Source organism: Megalobrama amblycephala, linkage group LG4, assembly GCF_018812025.1.
Source record: "Megalobrama amblycephala isolate DHTTF-2021 linkage group LG4, ASM1881202v1, whole genome shotgun sequence".
Lineage (NCBI taxonomy): Eukaryota > Metazoa > Chordata > Actinopteri > Cypriniformes > Xenocyprididae > Megalobrama > Megalobrama amblycephala.
The window spans coordinates 10,144,777-10,169,119 of NC_063047.1; the positions used below are offsets into that span (position 1 = coordinate 10,144,777).

General features: G+C 36.4%; 1 protein-coding gene across 1 annotated transcript in view; it reads right to left on the bottom strand.

Moving 5' to 3' along the window:
* si:ch211-26b3.4 (connector enhancer of kinase suppressor of ras 2) overlaps positions 1-24,343 on the bottom strand; it is a 57,078-nt gene that overhangs the window by 11,158 nt on the left and 21,577 nt on the right. Inside the window, exons 3-21 of the mRNA XM_048187347.1 lie at positions 23,808-24,010; positions 23,377-23,464; positions 23,224-23,265; positions 22,141-22,260; positions 21,675-21,734; positions 18,106-18,174; positions 16,569-16,715; positions 11,662-11,792; positions 11,392-11,552; positions 8,401-8,481; positions 6,445-6,683; positions 5,874-5,908; positions 4,009-4,057; positions 2,962-3,010; positions 2,682-2,854; positions 2,243-2,316; positions 1,900-1,971; positions 1,751-1,821; positions 1,497-1,579 (exon numbers count right to left, since the gene is read on the bottom strand). Coding sequence (XP_048043304.1) covers positions 1,497-1,579; positions 1,751-1,821; positions 1,900-1,971; positions 2,243-2,316; positions 2,682-2,854; positions 2,962-3,010; positions 4,009-4,057; positions 5,874-5,908; positions 6,445-6,683; positions 8,401-8,481; positions 11,392-11,552; positions 11,662-11,792; positions 16,569-16,715; positions 18,106-18,174; positions 21,675-21,734; positions 22,141-22,260; positions 23,224-23,265; positions 23,377-23,464; positions 23,808-24,010 — 1,947 coding nt within the window. The remainder of the gene's footprint in view (positions 1-1,496; positions 1,580-1,750; positions 1,822-1,899; positions 1,972-2,242; positions 2,317-2,681; positions 2,855-2,961; positions 3,011-4,008; positions 4,058-5,873; positions 5,909-6,444; positions 6,684-8,400; positions 8,482-11,391; positions 11,553-11,661; positions 11,793-16,568; positions 16,716-18,105; positions 18,175-21,674; positions 21,735-22,140; positions 22,261-23,223; positions 23,266-23,376; positions 23,465-23,807; positions 24,011-24,343) is intronic.

The following is a 24,343-nucleotide window of genomic DNA, read 5'->3' on the forward strand; positions in this document are numbered from 1 at the left end:
GCAGGTTTTTCAGAGAGACTGTGTAACGGTGTTTTTATCATGTGTCACTATTGCTTTGTCTGATACAAATCCTTTGATATGTACTGAGTATTTATACTGTAATGCTGCAGTCACTACACTAACCCACTTAAAGGGTTAGTTCACCCAAAAAAAAAACATTTCTGTCATTAATTACTCACCCTCATGCTGTCCCAAACCCGTAAGACCTTCATTCATCTTCAGAACACAAATTAAGATATTTTTGATGAAAGTGTTTCTGTTCATCCACATACTTTTTGTATTCTCATCGCATCATAAAACAAAAACAAAACAAAAATAAAGACTTTAACCATTTGAACTGTTGTCATACGCAGTTTACGTAGGGAATGCAATGAAGGCTTCCGTGTTCTACGTCATAACGGCAGCTCAGTACTGGCCGCTGTTGTACACGTGAGCAGCACGACACGTGTGTGATGCTGATGCAGGAGCCGGCCAATAATGAGTCAGCGTTCTGACATAAACACAGAAGTCAATTCAAATTGTTAAATAAAGTCGTTATTTTTCATAACATTAAGGTTGACCCACTGCAGTCACATTGACTATTTTAACAATGTCTTTACTACCTTTCTAGAACTCAAACGGCGCAATGTCGTTGCTGCCTATGTGTGGTTCAGAAACCCTCAGATTTCATCAAAAATATCTTAATTTGTGTTCAGAAGATGAACGAAGGTCTTACAGGTTTAGGACGACATGAAGGTGAGTACCTAATGACAGAAATTTCATTTCTGGGTGAACTAACCCTTTAAAGCCATTCACTGCAATCCTGAAAAAAGCTTCAATGAGCAACATCTGTTTTGTTATCAGTAAGACATTACATCATGTTTCATTTTATTTAAAACACAACACTGCAAATGACAATGTATACGTTTTTCACTTTATTGAAAAGGATGAACTATGAATAGCCTATAAGAACGACAGTGTGACAAACAGTGGTACATTCATTTATAATTCCGTTTACACGAAACACCGCAAGTTATCTTTTGTCAATTATAACTGTGGTAACTACAAGTACTTAAAATGTATTTGCCACAAAGACTTATTTAACACGCATATTGTTGGCAAATGTTTTAACTATGTAACAAGAAATTTTTTAACATCGGAAGTTTTCAAAACAATTCCACACATGTAACGGCGGGGGCGTTGAAAATCATTTTATTACGCAAAACTGTTACCCAATAGCAGTGCGAGTTTACTTCCAAGTCTTGAATGCAACACGCCTATCAAAATGGAGTGTTCAAAAGAGATAGGATAGAAAATAACTTATTTATTCTAAATTAGGATGTTTTCTTGACAATAAAAAAAAAAAAAAAAAAAAAAAAAAAATGCAGTTCATGAGCCTTTTAAATGTCAATTGAGAACAGGCACTAGAACCAGTATGATAGCAGTGTGATGGTAGAAAATCAAAGAGAATGTTTTTGGCTGAATATATGCACGTGTGTTCATGTGTTTTTACTCACAGGGGGGTTGTGGTGGTACGTGGAGTCCTGTTTGAGTGTCATAGACCCATCAACTTCATCCTGGTCACTCTCACTCCAATAATCTAAACAAAAATAATGACATCAGAATCACATGTACATGACAACATGATACTCAGACTAGGTTTTTCAACTGCTTCAAGTACGATCACTCATGAAATGGACTGGAATGAAACTAGACTCAGTGAGATCATAGCATTATGAGCTTATGATATCATCACAGGATGTGATCTCACCTTCATCAGGTCGTGGTACCGGATCATCAGGTGTGTAGCCAATCGCAGCCAAGCCTAAACGATTCATCCACCTGCAACAGGAAGCACAGACGTGAGAGGAAATAACAGGAAGGGGAGCTGAAGTCTAAAGGGGCTCTGAAACCACTTACCTATTCATCTCCTCTAAATGATCTGTAGCAAAAAAGAAACTCTTAATTTTGGGATGACATGCTTTAAAGGCACTGAAACAAAGGGAGAGAAAAAGAGACATTCAGACACAAATATCTAGTTTACAATCAATTACTGTGTGTGTGTGTGTGTGTGTGTGTGTGTGTGTGTGTGTGTGTGTGTGTGTGTGTGTGTGTGTGTGTGTGTTTGTAAAAGAGAGATGAGCAGTTCCGCAGTGACCCAGATTCCGCTAGCCGATGGGCTTCAAACACAGACCCGCCCCAAAACCAGCAAACCCAACACAACAGAGAGAAAGAGTGATTCTTGTTGTCTTCTAACACTCACTGTTTCCTCCTGCACTCAATCGCTCTGTCTATCCGAAACTCTGGCAAACTGATGAAGCCCTCTGCTTTTTCATCCTGAGCAAACAAATAAAGAACAAGAGAAATCATTTCTGCATCATAACTATGGCAGGTGCAAAGATCAGCATCTCTGAAACTGAGAACATATGACACATACGTATTTTGTGGACAAGAAAACTAAACCACACCAGCATTGTGAGCCTGCGACTTGGCCATCGGTGAAAGTAGTGAGTACTGAATGTGCTGATAATTGTGTAATTGCTAATAATAGTCGAGATTAACTAGGTGGATGTGGAGTTTATGAGGTTTTTTAGTGATGCCAAAAGTGGAAATGGATCATAAAAGGACATTACACACACACACTTTCGTACAGCCAACAGACTTCACCACCAGAGGGAAGAGAATTTCGTTTGTTTGCTTACGTTCTGGTTGGTGTACCAGTACAGGTTGGAGTCTTTAAGGACAAACCAGTACTTCTTCCATTTCTGCGTGAAGTAGCCAGTGGCGTCTTTCTTTTTCCATAGCCAACCTTCACAGTCACCATGACCCAGATCTTTGCAGGCAATACGCCTTCTGCTGGCACTACTGAGGGAACCTACACACACAAACACAAACACACAACATATTAAATGACAACCACATGACAGGATAACAAAACACAACCTAAATACTCAGAGTTAACCCAGGGTCTCATCAACATACCTTTGCTTTTCTTCTTGGGCTTGGTCCTCAAAGAGGCATAATGTACAGACTAGAGAGAGGAGAGGAAGGACACATAAGAAATATAGCACTTGTTTTATAGATTACTTGTTTCAGAAGGCTACTAATTGCGCCGTTCTCATAGACCAAAGTCGTGAGGGTTTCTATCAAAGTCATTATCAATAAACAACTAACCTTGCAGACTTGCAGATAACTGATAGGGGTGAAGCGAAAGCTATTCCCAAAACTCAATAACAAAAAGTCCTGCACAGTATCCCAACTTTCAAAAAGTATCACAATTTATTCAGCAACGTTTCGGTCCCGTCATGTGGTAAATGCCTACTGAAGGTCAAGGGATGTTGCTGAATAAATTGTGATACTTTCTGCATTGCAAGTTGGGGTAGTGTGCAGGATTTTTTTATCCCTATATATAAAAATGAAATGATCAATTATTAGATACTATAACAGATTACAAATAAATTGATGTTAAAGGGGACCTGTTATGCAAAATTCACAGATGCGTGTCCACAGTGTGTATAAGCAACCAGCCTATAATGGTAAAAATCTACCCAATACTTTTTTATAATCCCCATTTATCATTTTCAATCTCTCAGAACACGCTGTTTGATATTTCCCCCTACTCCTACGTAAGAGTAGGGAAACCCCGCCCATGACTGGTGACGATACCTTTAATCTAATATTAAAACAAAAATAAAATCTATAATAATATCAAAAATAATTTGTTGCGCCTGTTTAATAGTGCAAAATGTATATTATGTTGTATGAAGTCCAAACATGAATAATATAATGCCGAACCTGGTGTTTTTCAAATCATTTCTAACTTTTTCTTCAATTTCTTGCAAAAAAAGATTCTCAAATGAATAAAGATCTTCTCCAGTGATACATCAGCAAGAGAAGTTTTATAAGATAGGTGCATATTTCATCACCTTTCTTTACTGAAAATGTTAAAGTTGTATCTGTAGCTCTTGTTCCCAACACTACGTATTCTCATTACCAAGACTGATGTTGTTAACTGTGCCTGTGGTTTACCTTCCTCATTGATGCGCCTGCTTGTCGGTCAAGTCCTGAACTGGCATATCTGCAGAGAGAGAAAGAGAAAGTAATTTATGATTCCATCTGCAACAAAGATATACAGTGATTCAGACATTTTTGATATTTTTGATATTGATGAAGATGAATTTCTGTTCAGAAAATCTGTACAGACAATAAAGTTAAACTAAACTAAAATTCTTCATACAGTGGACTACCAGTAAAATTGATAAAAATTTGGGACCAAAAATTATTCAGACACTGTGCCCCTGACCATGTTTTGCTTAAGTGTTATCTGACATAATTAAGATTAATTTTTTCTGACACAGTTTAACTCTGAGATCTTGTCATATTTTATTACCATTTTTTTAAACTATAGTGAATAAACATTAATGAATTAAATGTTCAAGGTGTCTGAATACATTTTGGTTTGACTGTATAATAAAATAAAATATTTCTTTTTCGCCTATTTAACTCAAATATAGACACAGGTAATGGACAGGATGCTGGTGTTTGAGGTTGACTTCATAACTGATTCTAACTGAAACAGCTGCTCATGCTCACGCACTCTCAAACACATACACGCCCTAAAACACACACACACACTTATGTTTGCTTCACAATATAGTGAGGTCATCTCATAGACATCCATGTCATGTGCAAAACACTAGATTTAAATATAAACAAGATTTGGCCAATTTATAACTAGTGAGGTCCAGCACACTAGTCAGTGTTTAACAGGTTTCACCATATTAGAGAGGATATTTTTGAATATTAAGGACATTTTTGGTATAGTGAAGCCTGTACACGCACTCTCTACATCTGTGGATTAAACACTAAAACTTAGCCATCCAAAAAACACTCTTTTATCTAATTCTCTGTATCCATCGTAACAGTAGAGAAACAGAGATCGATCCATCTTTAGACAGATGCATTCCACAGACTCTTTTAGTCACAGAGGAAATAAAAACCTCCTTAAGACTGCAGCCAATGAATTTCTGTTCCTCATTTATAAATAAATGGCAGTTCATTAAGACTGTCACTGAGGTGACTGTTGTGTGCACAAAAAAAGCTGTGAGAAGCATCCTATTAGTCTGTACACCAACAAACAAAACTGCTCATTTTGAACTGGAGTGACCAGTTGAAAGCCAGTATCTTTTACCTCAGATACCAACTCTCCTTCATCTTTTGGTATAAAGTTTATTATACTAAAATGATGCACTAATCTCCAAAAACAACTAATTTTTGTATTACACATTTACACATAAATGACATTAATGTTCTGAATCTTATCCAGTCCAGTAATTAAGAGGAAGCAGAATTGATACTGTCAATCCCAACAATAGAAGGACTAATGATAGAAATAAAACATGGGGAAATCCATCAAACCTTGTGCTCTGCTTAGCACCCACACATCTGGCTGTGTTTAGCACCTGCTTCTCTGAAAATCTTTCTGAATGTGCCCAGTTATCAGGGATGAGAAACGAAGGTTATTCCGTTCGATCGGAACAGGTAGTGGCACAGATTATTTTGTAAATCTGTCACAATATAATGCTGTCTATGCAAAGAAGCATATGTTAAAAGCATGGGCCAGTTCAAAACAATATTTGATCCAACTGCCAACCCTCAGCTTGTGTCAGAGCACTTTTTTTTCTCATTCTCATGTGAAGAGGGCATTTATAAAAACAAAATTAAGACAAACCAGCAAAACACAGCCAAAAAAGATGAAAATGGTCTTTAAAAAAACAAAAAAAACCAATTATGACTTTTTTGGTCATTAAAACTTTTTTGGTAACAAATCTCTGGGGATAAAAATTTTAATACAAAAAAAACAAAAAACAAAAAGTATGATAAAGTTTACTCACCTATCAGCATCTGCTCGAAGTGTGTCTGCAGCTCTCTGGGGCAATGAACAGAATGACAAAGAGAAAGAGAGACAGAGAGGAAGAGAGATTTGAATTTCCTGTTCTGTGAGATGAAAAGAAACTACTGTTTCAGAGACGTGTGAGTGTGTGTCCTGTATGTACAATTACATGACAATATAGATCAAATGTATGTTGTGAGATGAGGCAATTCTGAAATTTTGGTCACACTTTATATTAGGTATCTTTAATTACCATGTACTTAAAAAATTGTTGGGTACAATGTACTGATTGTGTGTTGCTGTTATTGAGGTGGGATAAGTGTAAGGTTAGGGGCAGGTTTCGTGGTTTGGTTAGGTTTAAGGGTGGGTTGAGGTGTTAGGGAACGGTCAATAGTGTAATTACAGATGTAATTACAGAACTTATTTACAGTTTCAATTACTTGCAGGTATTATTTAAATAAAAGTACAATGTAAAAACATGTTTGTACACAATAAGTGCATTGTATCAAATGATTCATTTAAATGTCAGTACACAGTAGTTCAGCTGTGATCAGATTCAACATTTCACTTACATGGTAGTGTGGCATCGTGTTTGAGTCAGGCACGGGGAAGGGCAGCCCCTCGGGGGGGCCTGTATCCAGACGCACAGGTGGGGCAAGCATAGAGGGACTGATGGGAAAACTGGGACTGCTGGGATTCCGGCTCTTCTTCCTGGATCGCCTGCTTGTGTCCCGCTGGGAAAAGTCTGCCTCTTCCTGAATCAAAACAATCCTGTCATCACTGAGGAACCGCAAGAGGGAGGAATCAGAATCTGATTGAGGAAGACAGAAAGCAAGCAGCGAGTCACATTCTGAGAGAAAAACAGCGTAAGGACTTATAATGGGAGCATGTAGCAGAAACTGAGCGTATTGCAAAATATTCAACTCTTCATAACTCTAGCTGTCCCAGCTTGAAACCACTCTGATATCTTCCTGTGTGTGTGAGAGAGGTTTCAGAGGTTTATTTCCCCTAAAGTAGGTTTACTTTCTATTTATATCTGTGCCAGTGTTGCCTACGTATACTCTGTTCTATTCTTAGAGTTGTATTTCCAGAAAAAAAAAGTAATGAATGAGTCATTTTACATATTTACAGTTAACTTTTCACCTCTTGCATCACAAAAACCAAAAAGGAAAGTTGGTTACTGCAAGTATCACACATCGAGGTAAAATCTTCTGTTTAAAAAGCATTAGCACTCACACATGAGTAAAAAATCATGTTTCAGGTAATAATTAAAGATAACCATTTGGTAAAAGTGTTTATAATAATATATAATACATTCATATTTACAGTTTTTAGCAGTAAAAAACTTTTTTATTATTATTAAGTGAAGATGATAATCTACAATAATGGACTGTTAAGTTTTAAGCAGCCTAAAAATGTAAGTTTGGATTTCAATAGAAACCTTTAATATGCTGATTTTCAAAAACCCAAAATATTTTTTTCTCATTAAAATATATTCAGAAAAAAACATTCACAAAAAGACCTATGCTGATCAACCAAAGGCAAAGGAAATGGTGTTTGCTGTTCCTCCAGCTTTCTGAAGCTTAGCTTCTTCAAAGAAGTCTGTCTTGCACTTTGCTTAACTCAGCTTTCACAAACAAGCCTATGTAACGGTATTTCCTGCTTTTGGTTGCAGAGTTCAATAGAACAAAGTCGCTGCCTTACAGGTTTGTGTTCTTGGTTCTGATGCTCTAAAATGTCAGTTCTATAGTTTTGTGACATTTACGTTCTTTGCAGACATGATTTTAGTGAAGGCAACTTGCACAAATCACACTGATGGCGAATGCCAGGATATGCAACTGAGAATGCCACATGATGTTGATAAACTAGGTTTTAGTTACTAAAAAGAAGCTCCTAAATAGAAGCTGCTCGTTAACTAGAAATATAAACATGCATTAACACACTCATCTTTGACATAACCAGATTCCCGACTGTGAACATGGGAAATCTCGCAAAATCTCTCGCGGCCAAACGTGACTTTAGAGTAAACAAACATGGCAGACGAAGGCCGAAATGAAATGGCGATAACAAAAAGAAAAAGTCGTTATAATGCTTCCGTCTTCCATCAGTTCGCTTTCTGATTTCTGATTTCTAACACACATCACACCACAGGAAAATGTGATAAGAAAATCTGTAGATCCACCAAGATAATCGAGACTGTAGGGGGAGATGTAGGGGAGAATTGGGCCCTAAACATGTCTGGGTGCCTTTATACCTCTCTCTCCTAGACACTGAACTCTGCCTTAAAATACTCACAGAGGTCAACGTCTGTCCATTCTTAAAGAGACAGAACTGTTAATGCCATTTTTGAGTGAACCACTTTCAAATTACTTGCAAGACAGACAAAATCCCTTTTGGCCAGGGATGTCAAAACTGCCTACAATAACAATAAGGTACATAATAGAGTTAAATTAATCTAAAATACAACTTGGTGCCAGTGGAGTAAAACAAGTAATGTAGTAAAGTATGCAAAAAAATAAAATTATCACCTCTACTTCCTCTTTTGTAAACTCCAGATTCTTGAGGCTCTGCCAGCCATTCAGTTCCCATGGAAACCTGTCTGAGGTCACCTACAGGCAGAGACATACAACATTTGAGTGTGTCTCTGTGTATGTTCTGGTGTGTTTCAGAGCATCTATCATATCCTCTGTTGGTGTGTATTAGTGCACACAGGAGTGCAACTGCAACATACTAAATGGCTGAGATTTGCAGTTTAAAGCCGGAGCTCCCTAGTGGCTTAATCTCCTGTAACGCACTGCATTTATGTCCAGCTTAAAAAATGGCCATCCTGGCATGATGTAAGATGTACATTGTGTAACATCGCACAAGCGTACTACAATTTAAAAGTGTATGGTTGGAAATGGTTGGAATGTTTCATATATTATTTAAAACAGAGAATGCAGTATACTGTAGTGTACAGAACCCTATGTAGCATAATAGTGTTATTTTGAATCAAGAGTACAGAACTTCTATGAATATGCAACTGAGAAAATCAATAATAATAATAATAATTACTCTCAAGTCACTTAAATCCAATCGTTTGGATCAAAGCTGTAATACAGCAATTAAAATCATCCATCCCGTTAAATGCTTTTTTTATTAAATTAGCATAAATTAATTTCAAAGCAAATACTACCATGATATTTAAATATATATTTTTAATATATACTGTATTTAAAATACATATATAATATCTTATTCAAATATCATAGAAATACAATATCATATTTTATCATATAAAATTTAAATTTACAGTACAGTGAATTGGAATGATTTAATTGGAATGGTTGAAAATAATGTTACAATGCAACAAAATATTCATGATCTTAAAATAGGTCTTGTTTTCTTTATAAAATGACATAAAAATGCTGCCCATTGATTTATTATTATCAGTGCGCAGTGCAAATATGTTCTTCTACTCCTTAGTCAGTTTATCCATCTGTCCATTTATAATGTCTCCATGCAAACATTCATAATCTTAAAATAGGTCTAATTTTCTTTATGAAAAATATAATCGACAATAATAATTACAGACAAATCATTTAAATCCAATCATTTCGATAACAACAATATTCCTTTATAAACACTAATTTAGGTTTAAATGTACCATAATTGAAATCTGAAAGTTTATATGCTTGTAAATATATTATTTCTGTCATGACAGCTCTGAGTGTTTGGCATGGATATAATGTGACAATGGATATGACAATGTTGATGTGTTTGGAACAGATATGCTACACTGCTGCCATTATTGCCACTGCTGCTGCTGAGTACGGGACTTGCTACTGCCGATACATACACAACACGCTGCTGTGAGCAAGACATGCTGCTGCTGTACAATAGACCCTTTTCACAATGACGTCAGTTAACTTCCGCCTATCCGCAAAGCAGTGTATCAGTTGTTCCGTCTTACCTTCGCGCCGGCGACTTCTCTGGAAAATGCTTTAATAACTTTAAATGCGAACGGTTTATGTCAAGGATTTACACAGTCGGCTTCTTCTGGTAATGATATTTATTATTTCCTTTCTGTAACTGCCTTGGTTAGGGTTTCCACGAGCAGAAACTTTAGCAATGTTGTCATTGAATTGAGTTTTATCACAACGATTGTGTGTCCACACAAATCTGTTAGCCTATTTGGAATAACAAGAATATTGTCTTTAAAAAAATCTTTATTTTTAGAAATTGGTAGGCTATATGATGATGCATATTGTTCTTGTGAGATTTATTTACAAATAATGGACATCTGGAAGTAACACGTCCACATTTAATACTCCGAAGAATTAATGGTGTTAAGATTTTAGATAATTTTACATCATACCAGTTTAAACTGAACTGCTGCAATATATTAAGATTGTATAATTTGTAATAAGTGTATTGAAAATACAAAACGGAAGTAGCCTATGTGTTCATTTAATGTTATTCCCTGGAGAAAAAATTTGATTTTGTTCATTTGCTGCTATAACAATGAGTACTGTTGTAAATCCTCTATATATATTTTTGTATGCGACGATCTTGTTCTGCAATAAAGAGACGAATGACAATGTTTTTTTTACTATGGTAAAAATGCCATGTACATGAGTCAGTTTTTACAACATTAACAGTCTTCATGTAGAAATAGTATTATATTAAACACAATTTGTATTATTATGTATGCCATATTTATCGAAATATAAGTATAAAAATAGACTTTGATATTTTAAAAAATAAGCTTATGTTGATCTTCATTGTACATAGGCCTGTAGTAGGCACTGAAATAAGTTAGTGCATTAAGGTTTGAATTAATAGTTTTTTACTGCACGTAAATGTTGGAAACATGCGTTTATTTCACAAATATATATAAACAGCTTCATCTGCAATAAAGACAGCAAAGTGTACGTATGGCTTCAGTACGTATTCAACTCCTCCGACTTTAAGCAGCAAATCGCGCCGATCGGTAAGTTTTTTTTTAGATCTGCGGCTGCCAAATACCTCACCTTGAATTTACATGAAATTGGGCGACTACAGTCATCCTTTAACCACATTTGTGGCATATGTACAAATATTGAGTGCACTTCATTCGAGTCGCGCTAGTATTCCACTATGCTGACGGAAGTGAGGATACACTGCTTCGAGTCCTAACGGAAGCTGTGTGACGTCATGTGAAAAGGGTCTATATAGCGTACGTGAATTACCCGTAGCAGATCTATACAGGTGGAGCTGTGGAAGGTTGAGAGAGTTTCTGAAAGCGTGCTGCACTGCTACAGCAAACGCTGACCAAGTATTTAAAGGCTAAGCAACAAGCTCATTGGCTACTGATACAGCAGGAACCAATCAGCTGTGCCCTATAGAGAATGTCGTGATTGTAAGCAGATTGAGTTAAGGACCTATCAGTCTGCACCATCTAGAGTTTCATGACAGAACTTTGTATTTATTGGAATTTTCATTTATTTATTTGCATATTTGTAATATCCAATTATTAGTTGCAGCCCTAATGCTCTTACTGTGAGTTGGAGTCCGGTCTCTGCGTCGCAGTCCGGTGTTTCTCCCGGAATCCTCTTCCAGAAGGGGGAAGTACTGCCCCCCCAATACCTCCTGTTCTACATAATACCCTGGAGAATCCGAGCCAAACACACCAAACCCACCCCGATCCAGATCTTCCTCTCTAAGAGAGTGAGAACAGGAGCAAAAGAAAGAAAACAAAGGGGAAAGAGAAAGTAATTACACCAACATGCTAAAAGAGACTTTCCATCTTATATTTCATATGTAAATACCTGTGTCCATAGACAGGGGAAAGAATGAAAACATCATGTCCCCCAGGTGTGTCCACTCCAGGTGAAAGTCCAACCGACCCAAGTGTGCTGGGTGGGGTAGGGGAACCACTGCACGGACTGGTGGACAGCGGCTGTCAATCAAAAACACGCACAAAATAACCTCACTATAAAGCTAATGGCACATTGTTGTTATTATATTAAATGGGCTATATGTAGAATTCAGAAACCCTGAACCCTGACACCGGTGGCCATTATATGAACCGCTGCCAGAGCGAGGGTATGCATCGACGTCACTTTCCCGCCGAAAACGCGTTCCCTCAGTTGGACTTAGTGGTAAAAGAACCTGCTGCGTGACTGGATTTAATAGGGGAAACTGAGAGAACGCGAGTAAAACTAACGAATTACACTAAAGGTTGGGCTCAAAAGTTGTCAAATAAACCTAATCCATGGATATTGACATGCAGCCAGGAGTCGTGTTTCCTGATATTTATATGTGCCTGATTTGACGGTGGGGATATATAAAGCAAATCTGCCTGTCAACGCTTTATATAACTACAATATAGGCAGGTTTAAATCCGCGTAATCACTTATATCAATGTTATATCGTCATATTGTCCAGCCCTAAAACATATATAGTTTTATAGTATAGTTTTTGTCAGTGTTGTTTATTTAAAAACACCAAATTATGCAGAATATAAGATGGTAAATATTTAATTAATGAGTTGTCAACATGATATATAACAATACAATATATACGGTATGATTTTACCTCAAAATCCAACAATTTGACACAAAATGATAACTGAAAATCCATGTTTCTCTGCTGGAGTCGAGCGGTTTCTGTGAATTGCAGTAATCCATTTGCTTTTTTTTCTGTAGCTTTCGCACATTTTTAAATATATACCTCAGGTTTTGTGTCAAAGCTATTTATACAGTCAGTCGCAAAGCTCTTTTCCGTTTTGGATGTGTTTTGTGTGTTTTTCGCGACATTCACGCTGAAAACCAATGCTGCCGCTCAGTCTTTCGCCACTCAGCGGCGTAACGGTCGACGGTGACGTCACGTGCATGCTCGCACTCATGCACACGTAACATACAAGCAGTGTTGCCAGACGTATGATAATCAGGGGCGCAACTGCACATTTGCTGAGGGGTATGCAAGATCATGGTTGGCCCCCTCCCCCAAACAACAAATCAAAAACAAAGATATATAGTCGTATCTATTAACTATATTACTTATTAATATTAATTAATATTACCAGGCACTAGTATACACACACATACACACACACACGCACATAATATATTCTGTAGTAGCCTACAGTGGCAAGACAACATATGTGAACCTTTGTGAACGTTTTTAAACTGCTAACAGTGATTTGTAAATTAATGGCCTAAATTATTACATTATTAGCTAACTGCATTCTCTAAATTGTTATGTTGACTTGCATTCTCTGTAAAGCTGCTTTGAAACGATATGTATTGTGAAAAGCGCTATACAAATAATTGTGAATTGAATTGAATTGAATTGAATTTTTGACTTGGTTGGTTTTCTGCATTAATTTGTCATAAAATTGTCATCTGATCTTCATCAAAGTCATAGACAAAACACAATGTGACACACTACAACACAAACAATAATTTTCTTTAATGCCTTTATTGAACAGAACCCATTAAGCATTCACAGTGCTGTGGAAAAAGTACACTGTGTAAAAGTAATGATTATATTTTTGTATGTTATGTTAATTACATTGTATTTGTCTACTTGTGACTTTGATGAATATGACATTGAGCAATTGATGATATTATCAATTATTGCAGAGGATTTTCTCAAATTTTTCAATTGTCTTGCCGCTCTGTACTCTATCCCCTAACCCTCACAGAAAACTTCCTGCATTTTACTGTCGATTTAAAATTAAAATCTTTAATGCCCTTGCCCCACCCCAAACCTACAGTATGTCATCTGACATTATACATTCCGTTGCCTGAAGAAGAATTTAATGCAGGGCAACAACTCACTACACGATAGAGCTTAATGCAGTTAGAATGTCCATAAAACTCTAGATAGTAAGTGCTGTTTTTGTCCCAAATATATTGTCTGTCTCCACGCAATACACAGCAGTGTTTCATTTCTGAATGTGCGTTTTGAATGTAACAAAAGTGATTCACGGGACCATTCATAAAAGACTTGAAGCAGCGCTACACAGACCGACCGGTGTATAACATCAAAGACTTACAGTGATAATGATAGGTTACACTTACAAATTTCTTGTTATCCTCTTGGACATCGGTGTCCTCATTTTAAGACACTGTTTTTCATTTGTTTTTTATTTTTACGTTTTCTGTTCTGCGCCCCAGACCGCTTCCCTCCTCTGTCCATTTTGGACATGTGACTGTGCGTAACAGAGCAACGGCTCTTGTCGAAATGCTGAGCGGTTAATATATCACTTGATATAACAAAATATATATTTTTTACTAATTTATAATGCTAAACAAACATTATTTTTCAACAAACATCATTTTTAAATTTATTTTAAACGTTTTATTCAAAAAGATTTTCAAATAAGTTTTGGCACAATGGCGCCCCCCTCAGTGCGGCGCCCCTATGCACTGCATACCCCATTTTTGCGCCACTGACGATAATTATCGTATTTGTACGATAATTTTGACCTCTGTACGATGTACGATCAATAATGAAAAAAATCCCATAATGTACGATAATTTCAGTATTGTGACACTTCAAATTATGGTCGTTATAATCGGTTCATTGATCTAGCTGTGTGGATACCAGGTGGATCCACTACGTCGTGATTGTAAGGAGAACGTGAACGTTGTTAGGCATGTCTTCCATCTCATCTCATGTTACGTATTCTCGGCCAATCGTCATAGAGAATGACTCTCTCTCACGAGCTCAAGTTAACCTACCTTCCTGCCGCGGCGCTTAGGTCAGTTGTTTCCCACTAAGGCACGCCTAATAATTATTTATGTATTGTGGTAATTTGCAGTTCATGTCAAAAAGTTGTTGGTCTATAGATAAATAGCTGTATTCTGTACGTTTGATTTGTCATGTCACCTTTATTTATACAGCTCTTTTTACAATGCAGATTGTGTCAAAGTATAGAGGGAACATTCTGTACAGCAGCTAAAATAGTGTGATTGTCCAGCTTAGTTCAGTATTGATTCTTTCCGTTGTAAAAATCAATAGTTATTAATTTAGTTCATTTACCTATAAAAAAGGCGTGTACGATAATTTTGTTCCAAATACGACAATTTTGAGCTTCTGGTACAATAATTGGACATTTCCAATCTGGCAACACTGCATACAAGAGACTGAAGGTGATTCAAGGCCCAAATATACTCAAGACAATGTTGTTTTTCGTTCTTCGCTTAGAAGTAAAAAAGAGGTTGAAAATATAACAGTCATATATACTGTTAACAAACATTACAATGCCATCCGCGCTGATGAGAGCGACATTTAGATGAAAAAGTAAATATATGCTATGCGCTTTACTCTTAAAATAAACACACTACAACAATGACAGCAGTGAGAAAGCAGCAGTTAAGAAAGCATCCGTTCATAGTGACGTGGACAGATTTGCATGAGCAATTTACTAGCATCATGTCGACAGATGAGGTCGTTAAAATTACACTGTTATGATGGTTTGATTATAAAGTATACTTGAGACTATAAACAATATATAGATCTATGTGAGGCTATAGTTTGGATTAATCCCTTTTCTTTGCATGAGACATTGACATTTACAGTACAGAATGGATCTTTCGGCATTATCCTGAACACAGTAGCATTCATTTCTTGTGTCATTGAATAAAAGAGAGACTCTCAGGAGCACGTGTAACCATCACATCCTTTTGATTTTCCCAGCAAAAACATCCAGAGTCCTTTACCTAAAAAACAGTCATCAGGCTTTAATAGACAAGTCGGGGAAGTCTCATTTTTTTAAGTTTCGATACAAGCTTTTCACACATTGGCAATACTAAAAATGATTAATACATGAACATTCTCATAGCCCCTTTATATGTGAAGAAAAACAAATAAAATCAGCTATTAAAACATAATTTCAGACAGATCTTATATTTCTCATGATGGATTATGAAAGTATTCAGGCTAAGATATATTTTAAAAATATGAATCATATTATAATTGTACAGTATGTTTGTCTTGTGCAGTTTGTTTCACTAGAGGGCAGGACAGTGATCGGTCACGCACACGTCTAAAGACCTAACAGAGGACCAAGAGTGTGTTTCAAAACGACGATAGAGTTGCCCTTAGCAACCATGAGCGCTGCATCAGTCAGTTAGCAATGAGGAAAAGCATAGCAACAAGCAGCAGACAGCAACCCAGCAACAAGAGGCGGGAGAAACATACATAAAAACACTGTCCATCGATTTATCACTATCATTTATCAATGGGCATTGTTTTATTGCATGTAAACATTTAAGCGCAAACATATTTTTCTACTCTTTAGTCATTTTATCAGGTCATTTATCGTGTTTTTCCTTGATTACCAAAGGGTATTATTGTTTATTTACTCATTCAGAGAGGATCGAAATCCTGTATTACTGCAAGTTTATCAGTGGTTATGTCAATAATCATTATGTCCTTCAAATCACCAATGTGAATTCATTCATGAGTGAACGTCCACTCCGCTCTACTGTGTCGTGACTGTGAGGAGAGGACACATGTGCAAGCTGTTAACTGCATCTGTCTGATACTTGTATCCAGAGCAACCACAGAACTCTGGCTGTCATGGCAACAAGCTGTACGGAACTCATTCAGTGCTCTGAGATGCTCTCATACACACACACACACACACACACACACATGTATGCACTACACATTAAATGGATGCACTTGAACAAACACATTGAAGTATCCTGCACACACACACCTGCAGGGCAAGTGGTTTCCAGCGGGCGTTCTTCAGCAGTGCAGGGGTGGAGCCAAGAGTGTTCTGCGGCCTCTTCTTCAGCGTGAGGATGACCCCACTTGGATCCTCACGGAGACAGTTGACCAAATTCTTCAACTGCCAGCCAACCTGAATGATATAGATGATTTAAAGATAAACATTAAGTAAGTTTAAATACATAAATGACATTAGACTGGTAGTGTAAAGGTTATATTGCAATTCAAAATCAAAATGAATATTTTAGGACCTTTTTCTATTTCTTTTCAAATTCTCAAAGAGAATTTGTGGCTTAGTTTTGAATTTTGAAAATGTGCATTAATTTTGAGAAAACAATGTTACAGTGCAAAAACAATAAAATAAACATTTTTTATATATATATAAAAGTATAATTAATAACACTTTACAATAAGGTCTCATTTATTAAAATGACTGAATGCATTAACTACCATAAACTACCATGAACAATGAGCAATATATTTTTACAGTATTTATTAACCTTTGTTAATGTTAGATAATAAAAATCCACTTTAGTTCACAGTACATTAACTATTGTTAACAGATACAGCTTTTGATCTTAAAAATGTAGTAGTAAATGTTGAGATTACCATTAACTAAGAATAATAAATGCTGTAAAAGTATTGTTCATTGATAGTTCATGTTAACTAATGTAGTTAACTAATATTAAAGGGTTAGTTCACCCAACAATGAAAATTCTGTCATTAATTACTCGCCCTCATGTCGTCATGTGACTACAGTGGTTCAACCTTAATGTTATAAAGCGACAAGAATACTTTTTGTGCGCCAAAAAAACAAAATAACGACGTGATTCAACAAGATCTAGTAATGGGCGATTTCAAAACACTGCTTCATGAAGCTTTGAAGCTTTACAAATCTTTTGTTTCAAATCAGTGGCTCGGAATGCGTATCAAACTGCCCCCCAGTGGTGAACACTTATGGCGTAACGAAGCCTTGTTTACTGAAATCACGTGACTTTGGCAGCTTGATACGTGCTCCGAACCACTGATTCGAAAAAAAAGATTTGTAACGCTTCAAAGCTTCATGAAGCAGTGTTTTGAAATCGCCCATCACTAGATCTTGTTAAATAAAATCGTTATTTTGGTTTTTTTGGCACACAAAAAGTATTCTTGTCGCTTTAAAACATTAAGGTTGAACCACTGTAGTCACATGAACTGTTTTAAATATATTTTTAGTAGTTTTCTGGGCATTGAAAGCGTTAATTGTCTTGCTGGCATGAGGGTGAGTAATTAATGACATTATTTTCATTTTGGGGTGAACTAACCCTTTAACAAATGAAACCTTTTTGTAAAGTTTTACTATATAATTTCTTATAAAGAAATTCTATTTTGCAGACATGTTCTTGACAGGTTTTATGAGTTCCACCTGAAAACCCTTGAGCATCAACTGCCAATCAATATCTAGACAAACATTAATGCACTTTTATGCACTATAAGATGCAAGCACAGATGTCAACCTTACTGACCCACGCAAAGATACACACCACTGTTTGGTGATTGACCTGAATGACCTCATCACCGGCATGGATCTTCTTACACTGATCTGCGGGAGACTGTAGGAGAGATAGAGAGATTAATAACCCCTGCTCATTATAGAGATAAATCTAACACCAATAATTTACCCAGGCATTTCGATGCTGTATTATCATACATGCATGAATGTTGACCTTCCTATGAAGAACGTTTGAAGGTCTTTTCATCAAAATCTCACTCATCTGGGCTGCATTTTCATTTTCAGCATCATAAGCCTAAGTTGATCATGGAGAGCATTGGTTTCTACAATCTACTTAGGCTTACAATGCTTTTGGGAAACACAGATCTGCTTATTTCCTCTCTTCATACGCTAAGGCATAAACAGCTAAAACATTTATTTTAAAGAATATTTTCATAATCTGTTCAAACATAGTAAGCATTTCGATGATGCTTCTATGCATAGTGACTTACAGTAAACTTTGTGCAGTGACAGTCCGCCTGGAGCAACTTCAGATTCAATGCCTTTCTCAAGGGTACAACGGTTGACTTTTACAATTGACAAATACAGTGACCTACAATTTTTCCAAATCTTTAACCACTAAACCATGGCACCAGCCCAGAATATTATTCAGAAGATTTTGCATTTGCTCTGATATGTTGTTCTATTGGCTGAAAAGACTGAAAAATCATTTGAAACTGTAAAATCCATTTAGCTGAACAGTAAATGTGCGTTAAGAGTTGGAAATCAATGAATTCTGTTCTTCCAGTAGCTAAAAAAAAGGCTACATAAATGATTTAACAACAGCACTGGAACAATCCACCATTCCAAGCCTCACTCTAGCCAGCTCTGAAATCAACTGCCTGCTCTATGCGGATGACCTGGTTCTGCTGTCCCCACAGAAGAGCTGCAGCACAGCATGTGCTTTACAGAGCAATACTGCCTGAAATGGGCACTGACAATATGAAGAAAACCAGAGGCAGTTTTCCTACGGAGAAGCAGTCTTATCATACAGCATCATCAATGATGATCTTAGATTTCATATAAACACTTATATGCTGTCAGAAGAAAGGGTTCAAAAGCTGTCACTGAGGTGGAAACCCTCTCGAAAGGTACACATTTGTACCTAAATAGTGCATATTAGTATATCAAAGGTACATATTGGTACCAAAAATGTACATATTAGAACCTTCTTAAAGGGTAGCAGTAATGTTCCAGTGACAACTTCTTACCTTTTTATCTGAGAGTGCAGAAGTTTTAATCTAGCAGTAGAAGAACTCAGATGGTACTTACATTATAAAATTATGACTGGAGACAAAACAGTCTAGATAAAATGATTTTAGTTATTTATAACGTCACTTCTCATGCTGATGTGCAATACATCAACTATAAATATCAAACACTGGCATAAATTAAAAATGTATTTGGAAACAAGCAGAGGTGGTTTTGCCAACTGCTAATCACTGAATTAGACTGCCTTATCCAACACATAAAGGTATAAAACATTCCATAATTGGCTAAGAATGTGAAAAAGACTATTTTTTTGCTGTTTTTAGAGCCTAGGGCTGTCATAGATTCAGGTGTGATTTCTCAGAACACCTATTTTAGTACTTTTTTATTTAATTAGAATAATAAGACCCTAGGGCTGTTAATTATCAAATAAAACAAGTATCAACAAAAGCTATTTTTGCACTGCAGAGGTGCCACTGAAGCTGCATCTAAAGTGGCATTTAGATTTATTTACACATTTAATGCAGCTCAGAGGTGGCATAAATGCATGTACACAGCAATTACAAACACATAAATAATACTCTGAAATTGATGTTTTCAAAATAAAATGTTGGATACTGAAATATAAAAAAATTATTTTGAATTTAAAAAATAAAATCCATCCATCCATTCTCAAAACCGCTTGTCCTATGTAAGGTCAAGCCTATACCAGCATCTCGGGCCAACGAGGGGAACACCCTGGACGAATGACCAGTTCATCACAGGGCTTAAAGGTGCCATCGAACGTTTTTTTTACTAAATGTAATATAAGTCTAAGGTGTTCCCTGAATGTGTCTGTGAAGTTGCAGCTCAAAATACCCCATAGACTTTTTTTTTTTATTAATTTTTTTAACTGCCTATTTTGAGGCATAATTATAAATGCGCCGATTCATGCTGCGGCCCCTTTAAATCGCACACTCTCCGCCCCCTCCTGAGCTTTCGACTCTATCACTGCATAAACAAAGTTTGCACAGCTAATATAACCCTCAAAATGGATCTTTACAAAGTGTTCGTTATGCAGCATGTCTAATCGTGTAAGTACAGTATTTAGATGGTTTTGTGTGTTTACATTTGATTCTGAATGAGTTTGATAGTGCTCCGTGGCTAACGGCTAACGCTACACTGTTGGAGAGATTTATAAAGAATGAAGTTGTGTTTATGAATTATACAGACTGCAAGTGTTTAATAATGAAAATAGCGACGGCTCTCTTGTCTCCGTGAATACAGTAAGAAACGATGGTAACTTTAACCACATTTAACAGTACATTAGCAACATGCTAATGAAACTTTTAGAAAGACAATTTACAAATATCACTAAAAATATCATGTTATCATGGATCATGTCAGTTATTATTGCTCCATCTGCCATTTTTCGCTGTTGTCCTTGCTTGCTTACCTAGTCTGATGATTCAGCTGTGCACAGATCCAGACGTTAATACTGGCTGCCCTTGTGTAATGCCTCGATCATGGGCTGGCATATGAAAATATTGGGGGCGAACATATTAATGATCCTGACTGTTACGTAACAGTCGGTGTTATGTTGAGATTCGCCTGTTCTTCGGAGGTCTTTTAAACAAATGAGATTTATATAAGAAGGAGGAAACAATGGAGTTTGAGACTCAATGTATGTCTTTTCCATGTACTGAACTCTTGTTTTTCAACTATGCCGAGGAAAATTCAATTTTCAATTCGTTGGCACCTTTAAGAAAATAAAGTAAAATAAAATACTATTTTTAAATATGAAACCAAAACCTTTAGAAGGTGGAAGAAAGTCCCTGACTTAATGAGTAAGTCATTATATCATTCATTTAATATTTTTTTTCAAAACAGCTGATTCATTTAGAAATGAAGCAAAGCATGTTTATGAATGGGTTATTGAATCATTCACTCACTCGTTCAAAAAAGCAGATTCAAACACTGCTGTGCGTTGCTCAGAGATGTCTTTGTTAATTTTGGCTATTTTTGTTGGGATTCTAGCTGCATTCTACATAGTGAATATACGGACCCTCAAGGCATGTTTATTTTGGTTTTTGTAAAGTGAGAGACACACTTGATAATGTCAGCTCACACATCATTAAAACAACAATTACAAGATCATCATAGACAATACATATCACAAGTTTAAATGACCTTCCTGGAATTTACAGATAGGGTTCTTAAATAACTGTGGGAAGAAGTGAGCTAAGCAGCTGTTCATAATCTTAGGATTTTGATTGGTAGAATTTATATGAAAAAGCTCCTGTCCAAAATTTATCACAACCTATTTATTAGGACTATAAGACAGGTAAAGAATAAATACAGCTTTGAACTCACATTCTCTGTAGTTCCAGTGATCACGTGAAGACCATCATATGTGGACTTGATGTACATGCCCTAAAAAGAGGATGGAGACTGCTGTGAGATTTATACAGATTTTTCAAACTGTGCTGAAATGTGTAATTTCTGTCACTAAATGGAATTGTGCAAAAACAATGATTGTTTTCAAACAGGTTTCCCTGTTTGCCATTGGTCACACAAACAAACAGTCCTAGCCCAAACTCACGCCATTATTTGAGTCAGTGTTGAGTACTTAAACAAGCAGAGCAATTTCTGATAACAACCACAAAGCCACAGTATTTTTTTTAGAGAAATCGACCTACAAATGGCTTTCTTAAAATTGTCTCTGCATATTAAGTGGTGATGAGAGCAAGTTTCTAAAATACAACCAATCACACCCTTCTTATTAAACATTCTCATATTTCTGTTGATTGTGAAAGGGATATTGCTGTTGTCTACTCACCAGGCCCTCGCTAGGCATAACGTTAGTCAGATGGACGACCTCGAGGTGAGCAGACTGTGACACCAATGAATCGGACGACAATGAAATAATGTGCTCACAGATACCTGATAGAGTCTTACACTGCAAAGAGAGATAAAGACAGAAAGACAACGAGAGAGAAACAGACAGCAGACAGTGTTGTCAGTCTATGTTTGCGATTCAATAGTAAATCTCTGAGTCTAATTATAGCTGTTGAACTGGGATGGAGCAGTGAATACTGGCAACACTGCAACAGTCCAAACCATTCACATGAAAGGCATACAGCATCATGAAATATATACCCATAATGTGTAGCTAATGAATCTGCATTAATAAGTCACATGCTATGTTTATTCATGCTATATTCCTTCTTTTATCTTTTTTCTTTCTATTTGTATCCATCTATAAATCCCTCTCTCTCTCTCTCTCTATTTCTGTTCTACAGGCAGTGATCCTGAAGGGAGAAAAATCTGCATTATTCAAGATATCCAACCTTAGGCTAAACACACACACACACACTTCAGAGCAGGCTAGACACATGTGACTTCACAATCACGTTTTACTTCAAATATATAAATATAAGAGCTGTGTGTGTGTGTGCGTGCAATTTTCTTATGAGAGACATTAAAAAAAAAAAAAATGCCATCACAACTATAGTAAAATGTCTTTTAACCAGCTTGTGAAGATGGAGGATGTTCCTCACTTTTATAAAGCTTTTATGAAGTGGCCAGATAATGTAAAGTCTAAATTAATGTCTTAAAGGAAAATTCTTTACCTAGAAAAGTGGTCCCACCTCAAAAGCAGGATTTAGACATCTTCGCAGATCAAATAATATACATTTAACCGAATAATTCACAAAAATATACATTTTACATTTCTGCTTCTAAACCCTTCGGTTTTCTAAATGGCTTCCATTTTAAGTGCAGTACTAAATCAAAATAATAGTCTGTGGTAATTGACAGTTTGCCACAGATGCTCTTACTACAGTTAGTGGGGGTCCTCACAAGTAAGGTGTACAAGTTTGTGTGTGTGAAAGAGAAAATGTGTGTGGCTTGAGAAACTCACCACATGTAGAATCTTATTCTCAGTTTCATACACTGTGCAATCCTGAAAGAAAAGAAAAAAAAAAAAACATTTAAAATGATAATAAAAGACTGTGCTGTTTGTGTGAGTTAAATATCAAAACACTCACACACATACACACACACACACACACACCTGCTGTACTATAGTGGTTAGCTCTAGACAGAGCTGAACAATGTTGTTCTTCAGCACTGAGTACTCAGAAACACTGACAAATGGAGATCTGCAAACAAAGCACATACATGAAGAGATGAGTGCATTTTTTACATTGTAAACAGGTTGGGAACAAGACCTGGGCTGGACTCAAAACTTGGGTCTCTCATGAGCACCACACTTCAATATGTAAGAGCACTGTGCCAATCTACTGAATGTGCCCACTATACAAACAATAATTCAGTTAGCTTCATGTTACTTTGGACAGCTTATCAAGGCTATTTTACTTACTTTTGATTCAGTCCTATCAGGTTTGATTTCAATTTCTTTAATTTCTATGATATCACATGACTTTCTTGTCTGTTCTATTCAGCCCAGGTGAGTTCATTCCCTGATGGGGGACGTTTGAGTACCTGTCCAGCCACGCCAGTAGATTTTTAGCTGCTCCAATGAGGTCAACAACTGAAGTCAGGAAATCATTTGGAAGGCGTCGTGAGACTCGTCCGTCATAATGGCCACCGCGGCGCCGCCCCGTGATGAAGTTCTGCAGATTCTTAGCGGATGCATTGAGTTTGTGTGACAAAGTCCGCAAATTCTCTGTCTCTAGGCCATAGTTCTGCAAAAGGAGAAACATCTTGGTTGAAGTAGTTATATTACCATTTAAAAGTTTGGGATCAGTAAGAATTTTTTTTAAAGAAATTATTATTTTTATTCAGCAAGGATACATTAAATTGATCAAAATAAACTTTAAATTGATCAAAAGTAAAGATTTTGCATTGTTACAACAGATTTATATTTAAAACTTTCTATTCATCAAAGAATCCTGTAAAAAATCTATTATGGTTTCCACAAAAATATTAAGTACCACAACTGTTTTCAACATTGATAATAATAAGAAAGGTTTCTTGAGCACCAAATCAGCATATTAGAATGATTTCTGAAGGATCAT